We start from the raw sequence: 22,378 nt of genomic DNA, 5'->3' as shown, positions 1-22,378 counted from the left end.
GGGACAGAAACCCTAAGAAACGGTGGCATGATGTACCACATGCACATTTTTTTTAAGATTGATTGATTTGAGAGAAAAAAGAGAGAGAGAGAGAGAGAGAGAACAGGAGCAGGAGAGGCAGGGGAGGAGGGAGAGAGAATTTCAGGCAGACTCCGTGCTAAGCATGGAGCCTGACCCAGGACTCCATCTCACTGCCCTGAGGTCATGACCTGAGCCAAAACCAAGAGTTGGGAGACTCAACAGACTGTGCCACCCAGGTGCCCCACCATATGCACATTTTAATAGGAGCCTTTTCTCCATCATCTCGAGGAAAGATCTCCCCTCGGGTCCCGAAGGCAGAGGATGCCGAGCACTGTGAGGATTTGACTGGTCCAGGGAGACAACCACGGCTCCGGAGGGTGACCCACTGCCATGTGCGTGCAGGCTCTGTGTGAGGAATTTGCAGGAACCAAGAGTGCGGCACCACCATTCACAGCAATCACCGTGTAATCCTTCTTTGCCAGGGTCTTTCTTCCTCCTGGAGCCTCTACCCTCCTCACAAGACTGAATTCTCTGTGTGTCTTATGTTTCTAGTTTTGTGATTTTGAATTGCGCCTTCACGGGAAGTTTGTGTCTGTCCATTTCCCACACGGCTGTTCCTGTGGTGAGCACAGTTACAGATGCCCCTCCCGTGGTCCCTTCAATATCTTGATCCCCTCACACGTCTTCCCTTCTAACTGATGCCATATCTGTCCTTGTTTATTATATTTTATTCCACCTACCAGGTGTTCCGGGTAGTTATCTAGTCTTCTGTGAGAGATGTTTATATTGGAACTCTCATTGACATCAATCCTTGTAGTTACGTCTTAGGAGAATGTTAGAATACAAATCCTGAAGACAGGGTAATTTTAAATTCTGGTCCTTATTTTACCTGGCATTAACGTTAGATCAGTTTTTCTCAAGTTTGAGGGGTATGAAGGACAATGTTTTAGAAAATCCTCTAAAACTTCCAAGGTTGAAGAAAATTAATTTTGTAAAATAATCTCTCTTAAAAATGTCTAGATATAAACATTTTATGCTTATACAACTGGAAGGCCCAAATGAAAATTAGTAAATTAAATATAAATAAAAGGACAAAACCAAAGTATTCTAGTTAACTCTGTGAATTTCATATCCCAGATGCTGGCATTTTACTGAAATTAAATTGTTCCCTGGGATGCAACCAAGGCCCTGGCTGGTTGGCTACGTTCCCCTGATCTGCGTGTGCCCACGCCAATGCTCCCATGGGGCCGTGCCCATGTGAACCTCCTACACTTGGCATCAGACCGTGGGCCCCCTGCTTGTTGGGAATGCATCCCTGGAATTCTGCCTCTGCTCTTTCCTTATGAGTTTCACTGAACCTCTTGTTCCCAAGATGATCTAAACTCTAGAACTGAGAGGAGGCTGAACTTCCGCCATAATTTTTAGTTGAATCGTGGCCAACTAATGATCCAGCACGACTTTTCCTAATGGTTTAGATAATTATCAGAATAGCAGTTCTGATATGAACATCTCAAAAAGAACTTTCAGACCACATGTCCGTGGCATCCAGTTGGACAAACACAGTCCTAATGTCAAGGGTCTAGCTTCCCTTCTTTATAGCACTGGATGTGCCGCAAGCAATTAACATACTGTGTTTTTCACCAAAATACTCATCTCAGGATTTTCATTTATTTTCTCGGTCTGCTTTCAGGTGGTGACATTGCCTCTTTAGATTTCGTTTATATTTTTTAAACTCTTTATTGTACTACTTTGGTGAGCATTTGTAAACCACTCTCACGAAGTATGAAATGTTATAATATCAAAGACTGTGTCTAATATAACATCAAACACCAAAACCGTGTTTCACCATTTTACATAACCACAGAATTTCTGAATTGGAACGGACTTGGTCAAATTCACCTCTACAATATCCTGCAGAAATAGTCATTTAGCCTGTGTCTGAAAACCTACAGTCACTAGCTCATCAGGCAATGTATTCCATTCTTAAGTTAGAAATTTCTTTATGTTGAACCGAGTTATACTGCTGTCATTTTTGCCTCTTAGTTTTAACCCTACCTTCTAGAATAAACCACAAATATAATATCTTTTGCAAAGGATAATTCCTTCATCCCAGCGAAGATGGCAACGCCCTCCTTCCTAAGCCTGCTCTCCCCAGACAGATGTTCTAGGTACTTCCCGTCATTCTTACAACTCAGTGCTGAGTAACATGAACAATAGCACAGTTACTGCCTTGGGGCATTTTGCATATAACCCTATTCCTTAGTAGAAGCTTCAACAGATTGTGCAATCCATAGATTGTATCTAAGAAATGAGCTTTTTTTTTTTTTTAATAAAGATTTTATTTATTTATGACAGGCAGAGATCATAAGTAGGCAGAGAGGCAGGCAGAGAGAGAGGAAAGGAAGCAGGCTCCCTGCTGGGCAGAGAGCCCGATGTGAGGCTCGATCCCAGGACCCAGGTCAGGAATCATGACCTGAGGCCAAAGGCAGAGGCTTTAACCCAACTGAGCCACCCAGGTGCCCCAAGAAATGAGCTTTTATATCAAATTTGTTACTAGAGTTAATATTATAAATGACTACGAACTAATATGTACAATTATTCAATTAAAAGGACAGGGATGGACCATAATTAAATGACAACTAAGCATGTGTTGGTGTGCGTATATATAACTTATTGGCTTATTTCTTCTTATAACTGGAGAAAGAAAATGGGAAAGCCCGAAGAGACTCCTACTGACTGGGTCACTGGAAGGTCACGGCCGTCCTGACTATCCTGCCTGTCTTCCCAAGTCCTTTGCATAAGAGCCCCTTTCCAGACAGAAAGACAGGACCCTTTTGGTCTTGACAGAGTCTCTGGAAGAACTAGGCAAGGCTCTAAACTACAACCAAATCCCATGAAGATGTGGTATCCAGGGGCGCCTGCGTGGCTCAGTTGTTAAGCGACTGCCTTCAGCTCAGATCGTGATCCCAGGGTTCTGGGATCGAGCCCCACATCGGGCTCTCTGCTCAGAGGGAAGCCTGCTTCTCCCTCTCCCACTCCCCCTGCTTGTGTTCCCTCTCTTGCTTTCTCTCTGTCAAATAAATAAATAAAATCATTAAAAAAAAAAAAAGGAGATGTGGTACCCAGCTGCCCCATCTTCCCTCTTACCTCTCTGTGCAGCCCGCTCCCCCGCCCACCGCAGAGCAAGGAAACAAGATGTGATAAAATAAACACAACGAACCTATACTCACCGACTCCACCCTCCAGCCCCACAGAATCCTGGCTCTCTATAAGGAACAAGTGATGTGCTGGGGAGAAATGACAGGGTAGCCTAAAGCCCCACAAAGGCCAGGTCACCATCAGGAGGGAGAAAAGGCTTGGCCACACTCACCTGCAGCTCCAGCATCACAGTGGGGGGACCAGATAGCAGCCACCGCTCCCTCCAAGGCATGGCTTTTGCATGGTTGGTTAGAATGTGTTGTGCGGAGGGGCCCCTGTGTCCTCCCCAGCAACACTGGTGGCTTAGTCATAACTGCATGTGAGGACACGTTGCCGCACGGAATAGGAATAACGTGTTTGTGATTCATTCTTCTCTCCAACAGCTGGCTGCCCCAGCTCCTTGATTAAAGAGCTCCATCACTTCAGGATTCTTGGAGAAGAGCAGGTGAGTCAGCCTCTCAAAGGCAGCGCCGGTGTGTCATGAAAGATAGACACTAATGAGACAGTTTGGGCTCTCTCCAGGGAGGGAGAGTATGTCTCCTGACCCTTGGCGCCCTAAAGTGGGGAAGAAAGCCACGCCGCGGGTATGTGTGAGGACACTCTCCCCCTCTTCTACCCATCAGACCTGACAGGTGATTAATTGGTACATCTGCTAGCCGCCAGGGCGCTGCAGCTTAGGAAGCTGGCAGTAAGCATGCACGGGTAGTGGCAGAGAAGCAAACAGGTGAGTGTCCACTTCCGTGAGGCCTCAGAGACCCGTCGTCACAGACGGCCCTGATGTGAGGGCTGTGGGTGAGGGTGCCAGGCGGCCCTTGTCACCAGAGCTTTGCACTTGGCGTACATCCTCCGTATGTCGCCGCAACAGCTTTCTCTATGGATGCGACCGTGTAACTTACATATGTACACGGGGTGGCCCGTTAAAGTACTGTGGGGCCCAGGGAGATGTCCGATTTTAAATAGATGTGCTAAGTAAATAATTCAGGGGGCCAAATTACACACACAGACACACACAACACACACTTCGGCTGTGTACAAATAAATTTCTTTTTTTTTTTAAATATTTTATTTATTTATTTGACAGACAGAGATCACAAGCAGGCAGAGAGGCAGGCAGAGACAGAGGAGGAAGCAGGCTCCCCGCTGAGCAGAGAGCCCGATGTGGGGCTCGATCCCAGGACCCTGGGATCATGACCTGAGCCGAAGGCAGAGGCTTTAACCCACTGAGCCACCCAGGCGCCCCTACAAATAAATTTCTTAACCTTTGTATAGAATTACAGCTTCTGCAGTATTTTGTTAAATCTTGATGTCAAGTTATTCTTGAAATATTCACACCAAATAGTTGACGACTCGGGGCATGACCTACCTCGCCCTCTCTTACTGCTTTTTACCCCCAAAGGTCACCTTTGCCATGTTTGACCAGGGGACGTGCAAAGGAAGATGAGTTTTGTTGATGAGTTTGTGGTCCGTGTGTTTCCTTTGGTATATATATGTTACAAAGTTGGATGCCTGTGTCCAATATTAGATTAAAACCAGAAAGGAGTTAATTGGGAGGATAAAAAACTAGAATTACTTCCAGTTCCTTGATTTAACAGGTTTTAGGGTGTCTTCTTAGTATTTTCATTATGCAAATTGCAGAATTCAACGGGCATTAAGTGTTTATTCAAATATAGGCAAAACCAGTTACCCTCCATTGCAGGTAAGAGTTAATAACAGACTCCCTCAAACATACCTATTTAGGAAAACATATGCATCTCCCAGCCATTTTCCTGTGAAAGCCTGAGAGATTTCTTATAGTAAGAATTACTGATTGTCGCCCTGACATTTCTGCTCAGATAATGGAGCCTTCTCTTCTAACTTGTACTAATATTTGCAAATTATTTCCCTATTTGTGTTAGAGTCATTGGTGATTAGTAGGGAAAGAAGCCAACTGTAATCATCTCAGATTTGCATACAAGTCAGGCCACTTTGCATTCTCCTAGAAATTTAATCGAGCCATAATCAAAATCAATACTACTCTGATTAGTTATGCAACATGGAGACGCGGTATACCACAGCAATATTGATCTTTATTTCCTGAAAAAAAAAAAAAAAAACACATTTCCTTCCTTTCTTCTTTCCTTTCATTCAGCAGATACTTACCGAGCACCTACTCAGGTGCTATAAACCATTCTTGGTTATAGGGGTATAGGAGTGAAAAGAGATACCTATCAGTGGAAAACTGCTATGCTATATACGCACAGACATGTTTGATATACGTTATACTGGGTGGTTCTTATGGCCATGAAGGAAAATAAAACCGAAAAGGGGATAGTGGTAGCAGGGGGAAGAGGTGAGATTTTATATGAGGTGGTCAGGAAGAACCTCACTGAACAGGTGATTTGTGGATGAGGACTGAAGGGCATGCAGGAAAGCATCTGGTGATGTCTGGGAAAGGAGCTTTCCAGAGAGAGAATAAAGCAAGGACAGAATTTCTGGAGTGAGGCTCTATAATGCTCATTTCACATAAAAAGCATTATACAATGCGAGGTGTGGTTGGAGTAAAGTGTGAAGAAATCCAGGAAAGTGTGCCCTGAAAGACAAAGGCAGGAAGTATTTCTGGGAGGAAGACTGATCATCCGTGCTCCGTGAAACCAAGCAGGAGCTGGGTGAGAAATGAACACTGGAATTTGAAACTTGGAGGTCATTGGTGACCTTGACCAGGAAATGGTGGGAGTGAAAGCCTGCTTGAGTTGGGTTCATGTGAGAGGAGGAAGAGGAATGGGAGAGAGCAAATATCAGGAACTTCTTTTTTGAGGAATTCGGCTGTAAAGGAAAGCCAAGAAATGAGGCAGCTGGGGTGGGGAAATGTGGAATTGAGATCATTTTCTTTTTTTATAAGAAAAGCTGAGGCATGTTTATGGGTCGATTGGATGACTCTGTAGAGGAGTAGCGGGGCTGGTGATGCAGGGGAGAGGAAAGGCCATCAGGAACAATGTCCTGGCTCACAACCACTGAGTGGAGGCTCTGCTGAGACACAAGGACAGACAGCTCAGCTTGGTGGCAGTGGGGACCGCTGAATAGGCAGCGTGATCGCTGCTGGTGCTCCTCTTAGTGAAACATGAAGCAAAGTTGGCAGCTGAGAGTGGAGATGGGAGCTTTCCCAGGAGAGGGAAGGGTAGTGAAATTGTCATTTAGGAGGGTAGGGAGTAAATAAACAGGAACTAAATGAGTTTGGAGTGAGATCCATCAGCCTGGTGTCTTTCTGTCACATTCAACTGTGTAGACACAGGGGCAGAAAACACAGAGTTGGGTTTAACTCAGAGTTTGGTTCTCCGCTAGGAGAGCAGAGAGGTGGGATGAGAAGAGGGAGGGTTGGGAAAGGTAGTTGGTCTGTTGGTTCCAGGTCCCAGTGGGTCCAAAGAGTTTTTGGAGTTCAAGGACTAGGAAGCTTTAGCTGGGAAAGTAGGTGTTGGCCAAAGAATGAGATCCTTGATGTCTGGTCTGTGGAGGGATGCAGGGACTGGCAATGGCGGGATCAGAGGAGGCCGGGAGTGCTGATGGCCAGCTCAGGATGGAGGAAAAGTTGACTGCAGAAGTTGAGGTCACAGACTTGGGGAGCCGGGGTGCTGGAAGTGTGGCCCGTGCGGACACTGAGACCCTCCAGAATTGTCACCAGAGCCAACTTGGAGAGAGTTCTGGTGAGTCACCAACTGAAACTTCGAGAAATGGGGGCGAGAGAGACTGAGGGGTGGGGCTCAGGAGCTGCCCGCAGACAGAGGAAGAGCGCCCGGTAGAGACTGATGGTTTCAAGTTCACAGCTGGAGGGCTGGTGCCAGGAGAGAAGAGAACTCTTCGACTGGAGCGTTGCTGAGCAATGCTTGGTGGTACAAAGTGTGCAGAAAATGTGTGGGAGCGGCCAGGGTGGGGGTGTCCTAGGGCAGGAGCCAGTTTCAGTGAGGGAGAACAGGAGAGAACCTTGGGAGTGGATTGGAGTCACAGGGCGGTTCCTAATGCCAGCCCTGGCTTCCCCAGCACAGGGGCAGAAGTCGGGCAGCTCGAGGACAAAGTAGGGCAAAGGGATGCACAGAGCTGTGTAGGGGGGTGGACATCAGACGGGAGAAGGACAGGGGAGCCAGGGACTGCTTTAGGGACTGATACAAATCAGATGTGCCAGTCTGGGACATTTCTGTCCTGATGATACATGACAGTGGCCTCAGGGCAGATGGTAGCTGAGTTTCAGGAGAGAAAGCCGAGCAGTCCAGCCCCACCAGCTCCTGAGGGTTGGAGTAGGGTGGCCTCTCCCTCTCTGGGAGCAGATGAAACGTCAAGGCTCTCTCTGGATGCTGGAGGCAACTTTTATCACTTGATGAGAAGAAACTTTATATGAGTGTGTGTTATAAGTGCCCTTGGACACATCATTTCATTCCCTCACTAATGTGACTTTCCCATTCGTAGAAAAGGAAGAGAAATGGTCAGTCATCTCTTAGAGTTTTTGGAAATAAATAGGATTGCAAAGTGAGTTGCAAATAGTAAGTGCTATACTAAAATGTTTCTGACTTAAATACTATTGACATTATTTCTATTCAATTAGTAGACTGAACTAGTACAACAAAGTAGGCAATAGAATAAATGTGATGTGCACCTTAAAGTGAACTGATAAGATGAACACAGATACTGGTTAATTACTGAATCCATTGCTGGATGGTGGAGATGCTTATCAGTCATCTAATTTCTTCATATGTAGATTCCTTTCCATTTTCATCAGTCCCTAATAGGCATTTGATTTGGGGGATCTAGATTAAAAATAAATCATTACACACTATAAATAACTTGCCTTCCTAAAATAAAAATACAGTGAAAACTCCTTGGAGTTTAGCATGACCCATTTACTTTAGCTTCTTGGCCCTGTGACTTGTCTTTATAATTCATGTTCAAGAAGCACCTTTCATGCCCCCAAGTCCAACCTACTTGGCAAAGATGTTATCACATAGTAGGTCATAAGTGACTCCAGAGTTCAAGGTGAGCCTTAAGAGAAAAAAAAAGGCCCACCAGGAGTGATATCTGTCATCAGTCCATAGGGCTAGGAGAGTCTTCAGAAGAACTAAGTTTCAGAAGTACCTGAATTTACACCAGCTTCCCCCACCTAAGTTTCAATCACCAGAATTTTCAGGAAACAAAGTTCATTTATTCAACAAACATTTCATGAATACCTTTTTTGTTCTATTGCTGTGCTAGTGTTAGATAAAATGGTAAACAAGGAACTCACACAAACAAATCATGATAAAGGCTAAGATGAAAACCGTGATTGAGATTTAACCTATTTTGAATAAGGAGCCAAGGGACCGTGAACCTTCAAGGTTGAGATGGCACCAGTATTTGCTGAGCTGGGATCTCAGTATGGGATAGAAGAACATTCGAAACAGAGGGAAGCATATGTTCAGTGACCCCCAAGAGGTGAGGAGATTGCTCTGTTCAAGCCACTAAATGAAAGCAATGTGGCCGGGAGATAATGATCAAGGAGGACAGTGATGAAAAATGAAAACCATCCACACCATGTAGGCCATGCTCAAGATCTGAATTTAATTCTATGTTCAATGGGAAATTCTTGAATTTAAGTTTAAGCAGGGGGCGGGCATTAACCAAATTACATTTCAAGAATGTCAGTCTTGGTCCAATATGGATAGCATCTGGATCAGGACAGTTGTCAGAGGAAAGAGAGGGGAGTGACCATTCAGAGGTCGGATGAAAGGTCTCAGGGGTTGATTAGCTGTGGGTCAGGGAAATGAAGGAGTCCTACAGTTTTATCTTACCAAGATGCGTAAGATGGTAGGAAGGGGAAGACAGAGGTGAGGAATCCGGGGCCCAAGTCTGAGCGGATGTGATAGGCTCGAAGCACTGAGGAGGCAAGTCGGGATTTGGATGTGTGATTTGGAGTTCAGAGGAAACAGAGGTCAGGGGTCAGAGATAGAGGGACAGATGTGGAGTCTCTGACTTGCCGACAGTATTTTATTTTATTTATTTTTATTTTTCTAAGTTTATTTTTTTACATAATCTCTACACCCGGCATGGGGCTTGAACTCATGACCCTGAGATTAAGAGCCATATGCTGTTCCAGCTGAGCCTACCAGGCACCCTGGGCAGCTGGTATTTTAAATCCATGGGAGTTGCCAAAGGAGATAAAAGACCAGGAACCATGTGAACCCTAAGGAGCCCCAACATTTGAAAATGCGTTTGAGGAAAGGAAAGCCCAGGAAGAGACAGGGAGCGGGTCGGGGAGGTGATGAGCACTGAGGTGCCTCTTGAGGAAGTCAGAGACAAGTCCCCTTCCTCTGAAGGTGACACACTTGAGTTTGGAGGCCAGCAATCGTACTGCTCAAGCCTGCTTCTCAGGGACTGTAGTAAAGGGTAAGTACCATGCGTCCATGGGCCCCCCGCTCTCTGCTGACTGCCCTTATCAACAGCCTGTGCTTAGCCGTCCTGTTTGCAAAACCTCCAGAAGTCTCTGGAATCCCATTCACTCAAAAAGCTCCTGTGAGGAAAACAGTCCACAGGAACCCACCTTCATAGCCCCGCCCTCCTGGGGGCACTGCCATGGCCACAGAAGAGAAAAGGGATAAAGCAGCTGATTGGTTCTGACCTCCTTTCTGGAAGATTCCACAACCACTGGACGTTGAAATATTTCCTGACATCATGTCATCAGGAACATCTGAAAAAGCAAAATCTTCATGGCCCTAGACTGGCTCAGACGGTGGGGCGTGCAACTCTTGGTCTGGGAGTCATGAGTTTGAGCCCCACATTGAGCGTAGAAGTTACTTTGAAAAAACAGAACAAATTAAAAATGTTTTTTAAAAAAACCTAATAAATTGCAACCTAGGATACAGTCCGTTGCTCCAATTATATTGCAGGTGTTGTTTGATCTGGTTTCTCCTTATATCTGATTTCAGCCATCCTAATGATTGTTTTCTCTATGCAGTGAACAGGGTCCAGCCCTTTCTCTAGCCAATTTACTTCATCAGTCGATGACAGATGTCCAGGGATAAAGAAAACATTATTAGCAACAGAACAGAGACTACAAACAGCAATGTGGCAGGCACGCCCACAGAGGCTGTCACCAACTCCCTCAGGGCTACCTACCTGCAAATGAGGAAAAATAAGATTAAGGTTACTGAGAATTTAACAAGCTTTGTTGTTGTTGTGAGGAAAAATAAGATTAAGGTTACTGAGAATTTAACAAGCTTTGTTGTTGTTGTTGTTGTTGTTGTTGTTTTAAATTCTAATACGTACAGAAAATAGAGCATCCTCTGCATAGCAAGGAGAAATGGAGTCATGATAAATGTGTGTTTCTCTATAAAGTTATTTGAGATTTTTTTTATCCAAAGAGGAAATTTCATAATAAACTGTTTTTCATTATTTTCTAAAAGATGAATGAGAGTGAGCTGGAAAAAAAAAAAAAGGTTGTTTTTTTGTTTTGTTTTGTTTGTTTTTTTAATAAAAAGGGAAAAAGAGAAAAAAGTGGACACAGCTTGGTATTGGGGAAAGGGTGTTCTTTGGAGCCATAGCCCTGATTTCTGATTTGGAATTGGGGTTGTCCTGCCTGTGTGAAGGTCAGCAAAGGACTGAACTTCTGTGTAACTCAGTGGCCTCTTCTTTTAGTCTCCAGAGTAGACAGAGAATGAGCTGCACAGGCAAAGTGTTGGCACAGTTGCTTGGCACAGAGTAGTAGTTCAGCAAATGGTATTTCTGATGGGGTTTTCTCTCCTCCACTCGGGTTTCAGAGAGAGGACCCAGGGAGGGAATCCCTGGGTGCTTGTGGCTAAGACTTCACAGAAGCCAGAATTTAGGGATCAGAAAGCAAGACAGGCCCCAGCCTATATAGGGGTTGTTTTGTAGCTGTACCTGAGTGCCCCCAAAAGGACGCTCTGGAAAATTCCACAGCAGAACAAAAACAGCCTCCTTCCCTGCTCAGAGAATTTGAAAAGCTGCCACAGATCTCCTGGACTGCTGACAAGCTGTGACTCATTTTGACAGAACATTTGCCAGTTTTCTCAGATTTTAGATTTACCTAGTATTGCTTTCTTCAGATTTTCTGCAGTTTTTAAAATTCAGGTTCCTTTTTGCTTTATTTTCTTAGGAAAGCATGCAAGTCCAATATCACGACGAAGAGGTCTGTGTCTTCCCACACAGGTCTTTCGGGTGGTTTTCCAGTGGTGCAGGATAGTCAGGTGCAGGTCCTTCCCAGCCCGACCCCTCGAGTGACCACAAGTCTTTAGCAAGCAGTCAATAGCCAGTAAGAAAGAGGAAGCTAGCTGGCCCGTGTGAGATTTGAACCTGTGACTCTTGCTTCATTATAGAACAATATTCCACCCAACTCAACTCTTTACCTACCTACAGACCACCAAAATACAACCTCTCCTTGATTGTACTCTCCCATGATTCATTATTCAGATTCCTAAAATAGCAGTTTATGGAAACTTCTATGAACTTTGTACTTTAAAAAAAAATTTTTCCATTCTTAGCAGAATACATGAGCATACACACAAAGACTGAGTAATTTACTCTTCAAATAAATAAAACATAAGCCATAGCGATGAGTTGAGATTTTTACCTAGATAGGTCATGCTAATGGAATGCATTTTCACTATAATCTGATGAAATACAAGAAATGTTCAAAATTTTTTTCCTTAGGGGCAAAGTAGTATGCCTTTTGTTAATATTAATATTTATTTTCAAAAATGTTTATGAACATCATGTTGTGACTCTAAATTATCTCAGTCATCTGTCTGTGGATTATCCATTTTATGAAAATATATCTATAAATTGACAAACTAGTTTTAATAGCTTAAATAGCATTAGTTGGTAGGTTAGGATGAATGTCTATACATACACAGGTGCATACACAGTCATTCACCGTGAATCCAAAGACAAACAACAAATAAGGGATTTTTAGAGAATTTATTTCTTTTGAGCTCACCTGAGAGTAGATTCTACACAGAGTTAATACACATTACAAATTAATCACATTCCTTCAGTTCTGTTCATAAAATGCTCACCATTATTGACAAGTGAAGAAAGCCTTTAAATATGACACAAGTAGTACGAATTTTTCAGAATCTGCTCACTTTCCATGATTGGGGCCCATTTATCACTTTACCAATTGTGTGTATTTTGCACTTAGATGAATATAGATGAATATTCTGCTCTACTTAGTGCTGATTTGTTTCAACTCCCTAGTAAATATATAGTCGGGGTCTTTCAACAGTATTTTCTTTTCTTTTCTTTTCTTTTTTTTTTTTTTCAACGGTATTTTCAACATCGTGCCAGTAAGTGGCTGAAAGGAATCCATGGAAATGTGGGCCCTATCTTGAAGGGAATCAAATAAGTATCTCTAATGACTTACAGATAATTACATGTCTAATTTCTTTCCTTAGGGTATGAATCTTTCTGTGAATACTAACTCATTACTGTCTTCAGGTCAAATGTTTGTTCTTATAAATTTCGTGGTTAAAAAAAAAGTAATGCACTCAATAAGCATAGGTTTTATTTCAGATATGTGTACTTTTTAATTATCGGAAATTACAGTATATAAGTTAAAATATTTGTCTTCCTTTAGAAAAGAAATTGCATGCTCAAATTCTCTTGAGTGTATTGCAAATAGGATGACTATAATAAAGTCATTTTTTATAAATTCCTTAGCTAATGAATGGAAGGAAGAACATAATTCCACATTTTGTCAGTATCTGAGGCCACTATGAATGCAGTCAGCAAGAATTTCTAAAGCGTTATTGGACTTTGTCCATAGGTTAACTTCTTCGTAGATAAAAGCTATCCTCATAGTAGTAAAATAGCTTCACTAAATTAAATAGATAGGGGATATTTCGTTAAAACAGAAAATAGCCAATTGCTTGAGAGCCATTTATTTAAAACAGAAATCCATCCTCCATCACTATTATTAATTCCCATTGCCATTGATTATTTTGTTGGAAGTATTTAATTAATTGGTGCTCATAGGAGTTAGATTTCGTTAATTCATCCTACAACAAAAAAAAGATCTCTTTCAAGTCAAGGCCTCACATTGAGCAGAAACGTGCTTGGAATAGAAAAGGGGATGAGGAAAGAGAAAATCCAGTTAAAAGTGAGGCAGCAGAGCTTGGAGATCATAGAAAGGAGCTCCACACACCAGAAGAAGAAGTTCTAGAGCCACCAAGAGCTATGCTGGATCCTACTTGTTTCTAAAGTTGCAGGAGAATGGATTTCACATATAACTGTGCAACAGGAAGAAGCAAGGTTAAATCCCATACAAAGTTGTGAAGAGGTTACAGAGAATGGAAAACAGAATGACCTCCTGAGACACAAGAAAACTGTCTGTCGGGTGGGAACTAGAGTAACCATTTCAAAAGGTACAACATGATTAAGAAATTATACAAATAAAAATAAATAACAGATACTGTCTTAAGAGAAATAGGAAGTGAAAAAGAAGAAACTTCTAAAACATGAAAATAAAGTGAGATGACAGATTCCAGAGAAGCTGACAGATGGAGAAGGTGAGTAAAGAAGATCCAATATATATATATACTAGAAATCCTGTAAGAAACACATTGAAGCAAGGAAATAGAGCAAATGCTGAAAATTAAATTCAATACAGCTTCCTTAAATCATGGATATTGATCAAATAATGACCAGCATCAAGATACAGTCTAACAAAACTACCAGTTTCAAAAAAAAAAAAAAAAAAAATCCTTTGGGCATCTGGGTAAAAAGATTATCAATTCAATTTGTAAAGGGAAAAAAAGAGACCAGATTGTCATCAGGCTTGTCCATAACTCCTTACACCAGAAACACATGGAATGAGACAGTAAAGGTGCTCAAGGGGGAAAAACTGTGAGCCCATAACTTTATATCCAGCCAAACTTATTTTCAAGAATAAAGGCCCCAAGGGAACTGTCACCCATATGTAAGTGAGTATTTTCCCCATGCACTCCTTCTGAGGAATTTACTGGAGAATGCATTTCTGACAACCAGAATTAGTGGAGAGACGTCAACATAAGGACTGGTGGTGAACATGAGGAGTGTGTGTGTGTGTGTTTAGACCCAAGATAACATGAAAATTAAGAAAAAGAAAGCATAATATAGAATGGCCATATGTTTCAGCAGTATAGATGCAGTCTAGTTATTAGAAAAATTTGACAGAAGAAATGGTATAGCCTGTGAAAATATGTGAGGTTTTTAGCAATCATATTCATAATGATATTGATAGTGTTATTCTAATATCTTTGTATATGTGTGAGATCAAGCAAATGAGCTAGTGTGAAATATTTTTTTCTTCCATCATCCTCTGTGTTCTTAAGAAGCAATGTAGAAGAAGGGAGATGCAGATGTGAAATAGCAAATGTTAAGTAAAAGCCTTGTAGTTCTGAAATACCTACCTTCTTAGCAAATTTCAAGTGTATTATATTATTCACTATATTACCATTTTGTACATTAGATCTCCAGAACTTACTCATCTTGAAAACTAGAACTTTGTACCCATTTTGGATAGGCCAAGGTATGAAGGTTGAACAGTCCAGTGGTACAGCACCAAGCTGAGCACCTCAGAGGGGTTTGATACATATTTATTGAGTTCATTCACAGTTGCATGAAGGGATGCACATAGGTGTTGGAAGGGACTAAAGAGTGTCTTGGTCTCTTATGTAAGTCTGACCAAATTCCCACCTGGCTTAAATCCAATTTCCTGCCTACTCTGTATTTTGCAGCCAGGTGTTGGAGAAAAACATAAAATTCTACGACTAATTTTTCTTTCAGTTCATAACCTCTGCCCACAAATGGGTTGCAATAATGCTAGCTCCCTCCTTCCATTCCCTCTCCCCTGATCATTGACACGTTTCTTCTCTTCTCAATTTTCCAACACTTCCTTTATCTCTCTGAACCTAGGCCCAGATACTCTGCCTTCCTTCCTTTGCTAAGGATGGCAGCTTTCCCTCTTCACGCCAACCATTCTACTCAGCCTTGGGATCCCACTCCTCCACCTACCCAAAGACAGAGCTTGTTTCCTAGATGACATCATCAACTCTCTCCTCTCTTCCCATCACTCCCTTCAACATACAAGCTTATCATTTTTCCAGTTTCAAAAAATCCTTTTAGTCCCACTGCCCCCTTTCAGCTGCTAGCCCCTGCTTCTGTTCTCCTTTTCAGCCAGACTCCTACAGGAAGAAGGACCCATTCTCAGCTCTTAAAATTCCTTTCCTCCAATTCTGTCTTTACTCCATTTGACTCCGCTAAGGTTTTTGGCTCCATGACTCCCCTGAAATGGCTCTTGTCAAGATCACAGTGACATCTGCATTTCCAACCCCACCCAATTTTCAGTAATTGTCTTCTGTGCACCTCTTGAGACATATCATGACACCCTCCTTGAAGAATTTTGTTCCCTTGGCTTCCAGGACACCTATATCCTTTTCATTTTCCACCTGCCTTATAAGCTGCTTCTTCTCAGTCCCCTTTTCTGGCTCCTTCTCTTCTCCTCTACAAAGGTTAGATAGTCTTAGCCAGCCTCATGACTACTGAGATAACACAGAGTTGGATTGTCAAATCAGACTCACAGGAATCATAGATGTAGCCTTGTGTCAAGCTTTACTAATAACTTCAAGGATTCAGGTAATAATGAGGCGCACACAAAGCACAGAGAAGGGCGGGTCGTTTAGCATGGTCCTGGGTCATTTCTCAGCATCTTACGGTATGTACTCTAGGCCAGACTTAATAAATGAGGTCTCAGAAGTTCATCGAATGATCATTAACATGAAATCTCTCAATTATATAAACTGTCTCATCATTCATCACTCGAGGAATCATTCACCACGGAAGCATTTCCTGCTTAATGTATCCCATAGTTAAGAAGTCTTTTCTGGTAAATGCCATTGTATGGATGCGCCATTAGCATGTTTGCAAAAGGATTTGACCAAGTCATCTTTCTTTCTTTCCTGGGGCCAGAATAATGAGAAAATACATGGGAGGTCTGATGCTAACCCTTTTCCTCCCAGCCTTCCATGCACGTATGATTTCAAAATTTGTATCTCCAACCCATTCTTTCTCCTAAACTCCAAACTCATATTCGGTTAGCTGCGCAGCATCTTACCATGTAGCAGTTTGTCAGACTGCAGGTGAGCACAGTAGAAATCACGACTCCTTTTCCCAACTCCCAACCTACACATACACATGCTCATGCACACTCACACATATGCAGACACACCCATTTTTCTTATGTCTTCCCATCTCTCTGTAGTTCATTCTCTATCTCTTACTTTCTCTCTGTGTGTGTGTGTGTGTGTGTGTGTGTGTATGTGTGAGTCTATCTGTCCTTCTGTCTTCTCAGACGAAAACATTACGTTCATGCTTTTTTTTCTCATGCCATGTATCCAATTTGCCTAAAAACGTTTGCCATTTCTGCCTTCAAAATATATCCAGCTGACCCCCCCCACCTCCACCACTCGCTTGCTGGTTCAGGCCATCGCCATCTCTCATGTGGATTGCTGAAAACCTCCTGCTGCTCCTCTGCGTCCTCCTTCCATCTTTGCCCGTGAGAGTCAATTCTGAATATTTCAGCCAGATGGCTGTCTTTAAAAGATTAGTCAAATGATGTCACCCCACAGCTCCAAAGTCTCCCGTGGTTCCCATATCTCTCAGAATAGCAGCCAGACTTCTGCTAGTGGCCTTCAGGGACCTACACAGCCCAGACCCCCAAGAACTCTGACACATCTTCTGCCGTTTCCCTGTCTGCTGTCACTCAGCCACACTGGCCTCTGCTGTATCTCAGAGCACCAAGTGCATTCTGACTTCTACTTCTTGGTGCTGCTCTGTCCTTGACCTAAAAGCCCATTCCCACAGGTAGCCATATGGTTTGCTTTTCTAATCTCCTTTAGATGTTTGCTTCCATGTACCCTCTTCCTAAGGCATCCCCATCCCCTAATCAACTCTTCAAAATTATAGTCCCCATTGTCTCCAAACTCTGCTTCTTCTCTGGTTTTTATTCTCTTTCCACTGAAATATAACCTTTCAGCATTTATTGTTAGAGGCATGGGGACAAGAGCAGAGGTGTCTGTTTTGTTCACTGCTGTATCCCCAGCAGTGAACCCACAGTAGGGTCTGACACATACATAGTAGATGGTCACCGAATGTTGCATAAAGTAATTCACAGTTGAGCAAATTCACTTGACTTGATCTGCGTTTAGAAGCAAATATGATCAGATAACACGAGGAGAACAATAACAGGGCTGCAACAGGAAGACTCTGGACACTGCCCTGTCCAGTTCTATTTTGCAGGCTGGGGAAACCAGGGAGGGCATTGAGCCATGCAACAGCGTGATGAACTCAGGGATAAAAGAAACATGCTGTAAGTAAGAGAATAATAATGAAAGGGAAAGAATCCCTTCTTCTTCAAGCTGAATGTGCTCAGTATTGCTCAGATATGCTTAGATATCATTTGAGCTGCCCATAGTTAGCCCAGGATGGAATATCAGACCTATTTTCAAAATGGTTTTAAAAGCCCATAGACTCCTGAAGAGAGGCATGAAAATTACTACTTGATGAGCTTGATAATGATGCCTTGTGTGTCCATAACTTAAAATATAGCTGTATTTCCTAAAATTTGTGTGAATTAAGACTATTAAATGCAGTTGATGGTAGTAATATTAAAAGAACAAACTTTGGGAGTGGGGAGGGAAATTTAGGGCCAGTTTCCTAAAAATACAGAGTTATCTGTTTTGCCAATTGCAGTTGGGAAGGCTTTCTTTATGTTGGATCATACCTCATCCACCCACCCATTCCCTTTCTTTACCAAAACACGTGAACAAGAAAATCCACGCACAACCATTAACATTTTGGCTAAAATAGCCCGTCTTAGTATTTAGGACTTTTAAAAACTCATGTCGTTTTTGTTTTTTGTTTTTTGTTTTTTTAACAGTACAACCGGTACCAGCAATATGGTGCTGAAGAGTGTGTGCTACAGATGGGGGGAGTGCTGTGCCCTAGCCCTGGCTGCGGAGCAGGGCTGCTTCCTGAGCCGGGCATGAGGAAGGTCACTTGTGAAGGGGGCAGTGGTCTGGGCTGTGGGGTAAGTACCACCTACACCTCTGGGTGTTCATTGTTTGTGTGTTTCCTTTTAGCAAATTGGCAATGATGATATATTTGTTTTATTGTCACTTTCCCTTTGCAGTCAGACACCTTCGAACTGATGTTTAACAAAACAGACCTTTAGGGGTGCCTGGCTGGCTCTGTCAGAAGAGTATGCGACTCTTGACCTCGCAGTTGTATGTCTGAGCCCCACATTGGGTGTAGAGATTACTTAAAAATAACATCCTTAAAAAAGAAAAGAAAATAGACTTTTAAATTCTGATACAGGATCCCAGATATGCACATATATATTCATTGATGGGGAGGAGAAGGTCCTACTAAGAGTTTCTGCTTTCATTGTCACCGTGTTTTCTCTAAGACGTTGTGAATTACTAGGCCAGACTTTTAAACATTTTTTTTCCAGTGCTCAGCTGATTCAGAGAAAACATTTATTACTTTTTTAGAGTTGGCTTTAAGGAGACAGAGTAAAGGAGAAAAGGAATTTCCCATCAGTGATGTCTTAGTGGAATTGTTTGCCTAAGTATTTCAAGAAATAAAATGAAGATTAATATGGAAAACTTGAAATGTTATGTGTCATAAAAATCATTTTGCATAGAGAGGAGCAAAACTAATGGTGCCTCTTAGGGAAGCAGAATAAGAAACATGGAAAATGTTTGTTTTACAAGGTCAACCAGTATGACCCAGATGGTTTCTTGAATGAATCTATGGCTGCAAGCTGACATGGGAGGTGTGAGGGAAGCATAACTCAAACACAAAAAGTCTTGCTAAATTATAGGTTGAAGTGACAAATGGCTAATAATCCTGATATTAGATTCCATGCAGGCCCGAAAAGGAAGAAAGTATATGTGCCTATAAAATGCTATTGAATTTTGATGGGAAAACATTTCTTTTAAAATTGCAACTTCATGAGGAGCTTGGTAGAAGGAGTGCTATTGGCAGAGGCTTATGCTGGGGTGAGAGCTCTAAGTCACCTTTGCAGAGGTTGGTGTCTGTTGTCTTCAGTAAAGCCATCTGTGGGGTTGCAAAGCCCTGGGCTGAGCCATAAAGTAGAGGAAGTAGACGTGGAAAAGCCATGAGATACTGTGATGCCTACTCAGAGAAAAATGCCTCTGGATTAATAATCATGATGGCATTAGGATGGGAACAAGTCACGTGTGCTAGCTTTAGGAATCACAGAAGTCAACCTACACTTTCCAGCCAGATCTTCATCACGTACCGTGTAATCTGCACCGATTGTGTGTGGCCTGAGCCAACTGCCAAATTCTGGGAGATCAGAATGCTGGGGAATGCTTTCTTTTAAAATGAGTTATAACAGTTTTTAACTAATGACTAAATTGTATGCTTCTGCCTGCTAATTGCCAACTGTTGTTCCATTCTCAAAAGTTGGATTTTAAGGTCTTAACTTTCTCTATGAGGAGAAGAGTTTCTTTGGCCCATCTTCTGCATTCTGTTGTTTACCTTGCTTTCAAGAAGTTTGAGGGTTTTATGTAAATTTAAGTTTTGAACAGCTGTGTCTTCCTTTTTCTCATTCAATGTGACATTGTAAGTAAGTCACATACACATTTAAGCTCCAAATCATGGAAAATTACTTTGGGAGTGAATTGAATTGCTTTCATACCTTAGGGTTGAAGAGTTTGGGGGCAAACCTTACCTAAATGAGGAGACCTGTCTTCAAGATGTTTTTTTGTCCTTTTGAAATTCAAAGTGATGGGTTTTATTTTATTTTTATTTATCCGGTTTTGTTGTTTTGGGGGGTAGGCTTGTCCGTTTGTATGTTACATCTCTATTACTGCATAACAAATCACCCCAAATTTTAACCATTTAGTCCATTAAACATTATCCCACAGAGTGAGCATCAGGAGTCCATAAGTATCTTAACTGGGTAGCTCTGGCTCTGGCTTGGGGTCTCATGACACTACAGTCAAGCAGGGTTGCTTCAGTTATCTGAAGGCTTGACTGGGGCTGGAAGATCCATTTCCAAAACGGCTCATTCGTATGATCAAGCCAGATCTACAGCAGGGAATTATGTATCTAGGCGTCACTATTTTAGCCATTCAAAGAATTGCTTCTCCCACATAGTCCCTTGACAGACTGTCATTCATTTTCATTGTGGTCATTATACAGGAAATTTGATGCTTGCGGTTCAGAACATCCCAATGGACTTTTCTATGAGATAACATGGTGGCTCTTCCACGCTGACCTTTGCAACAAGAGCACTTATGCTTGTTCTGAGGAATGTTGTCCTTGAGGGCACTGTAAATTGTACAAGTAATAAAGTGTCCCTCTGAGACTGGTTAGTAACCGAGAGCCACATTTGTGTATTAGCCGTCGCATATAAGTGGACCATTATTACAACAGATTTGGAAGCTCTCTTTTCCTTTTTTCTCTTTCCCTTTTTCTGATGTATATAGTTCTGCCATGATTTGTTCATTCTCGTAAGCTGCCAATCTTTTCTGGATTCAAGGGTGGTAATGGAAAGTCACTGTGTGGTAGAAATCATGATTAGTTCATGTTGTTCAGAGAGAACAGGACCCAATAAGTAGAAGTTCGAGAATGATGACTCTCTGCTTAACAATCGCCCTTACACCATGGACAACCAACAGTAAAATGGGCGGCCTCAGGAAGTAGTAAGCACCTCACCCTACACGGTATTCAAGGAAAGTCACTGACAACAAAGCTATGGAAGAATCATAGAGTCTCAGATATGAAAACACTCTAGACCTTACTATCCCCAGTGCTTCCTAGGTTGTAGTTTACAGGTTTAAAGTAAGATATCTGTGAGTCTACCTGTGCTGATTTTTTCTCAACTACCAACAGATTCAAAAAGCGCAACTCTTATTTTCTAGGTAACCAAGAAATGCTTGATGTTATCAAACTAGGCCTTAGAAGTACATTGTAATGTGCCCATGGACACCCATTCTCAGAGCTGAGCCACAGCTGCATGTGTTGTCTTCCTGTCAGTCAGCTCACCGCGACACGCTTAGATGGTCCTTCATATACCCGTGATTCCTGTTGTATGTGGTTTGCATCTAAAGAAACAGATTTCAGTATTTTTATTATCTTTGGCTTCTTAAAATAGGTGCTTTGGTTTGTATTTATGACTCTCTTATTCAAACATATAGTGCCGTCCATCAGAAAATCAGATTACCTGATTCTTCACTCTACTGTATCCCTACACTTAACTGTTACCTGGAGAGCAGTGCACATTAGCTAATACATGCGGACAAGGATTTCTATTTAAATGATAATAATGTCAGTCCATCTTAGAAAGGCCTGATAGATGTGTGATGGTTCTAGCAAATTTATTACCATTATAAAGAATTGTTTGAGCTTAAGTCCCATATACCAGGATTCAAGTTGAAGTGTTACACTTGTTTCATGCCTTTATGTTCCCATCCTTAATCTTGACATTATTGTCCTCAATAAATCCATGTATTTGGAGTTCAACATTCATTAAATGGATGGATGCATGGATGGACGGACGGATGGATGGATGAAAACTATGTAGAAGTAATATGAATATACTAGCACTTTTATTTTCAAATATTAATCATTATTTACCCTGGTATTAGAGTTGCTTGCAAGAACCTCATCAAGAAATTCACAATATACAGTGTTTTATTTGCACACAAAATACATAATTCAGAACAAAATAGACTAAGTTCAGGGATCCACAAAAAAGTCAACTAGGAACCAGGAAGTACTTCAAGAATCACAGTTTATGTACCCTGTCAAAGGCTATGCAGCCAAACTAGAATTTTGTACGTCCTGATATATAAAATGTCTTGGTCTTAGGGGCACTGAGATTTCAGTTTTGACACAGCACAGAATATTTTTACATTGATTGATGGAACTCAACAAAGAATATATTTGGGGATCAAATAGGCTGACCTCACTCACTGCTAACCCTTGATCATATTTTTACTACTGCTTATTAATTGATTTCCTAAGGAATTCATGTTATGCATTATTCTTTACTCTGGCTTATTGTTATTCATCAGAACTATCTCACTAACTTTTATGACTCCAATGTAAAATGTTGACATGTTTAATACTGGAA

The 22,378-nt window shown here is 42.0% G+C and overlaps 1 protein-coding gene across 6 annotated transcripts in view; it reads left to right on the top strand.

Annotated features, from left to right (window-relative positions):
* PRKN (parkin RBR E3 ubiquitin protein ligase) overlaps positions 1 to 22,378 on the top strand; it is a 1,375,032-nt gene that overhangs the window by 1,160,955 nt on the left and 191,699 nt on the right. For all 6 annotated transcript variants that reach the window (XR_007128111.1, XM_047733473.1, XM_047733472.1 and 3 more), the window contains 2 exons: positions 3,603 to 3,664; positions 18,149 to 18,298. Coding sequence is in view for 5 of the 6 variants with exons in the window: in XM_047733473.1 (XP_047589429.1) it covers positions 3,603 to 3,664; positions 18,149 to 18,298 (212 nt within the window). In the remaining variant the exon portion in view is untranslated. The remainder of the gene's footprint in view (positions 1 to 3,602; positions 3,665 to 18,148; positions 18,299 to 22,378) is intronic.

This window comes from Lutra lutra, chromosome 6 (genome assembly GCF_902655055.1).
Source record: "Lutra lutra chromosome 6, mLutLut1.2, whole genome shotgun sequence".
Taxonomy (NCBI): domain Eukaryota; kingdom Metazoa; phylum Chordata; class Mammalia; order Carnivora; family Mustelidae; genus Lutra; species Lutra lutra.
Note: the sequence above shows the minus strand (reverse complement) of the source record. Positions and strands in the feature narration are given on the sequence as shown.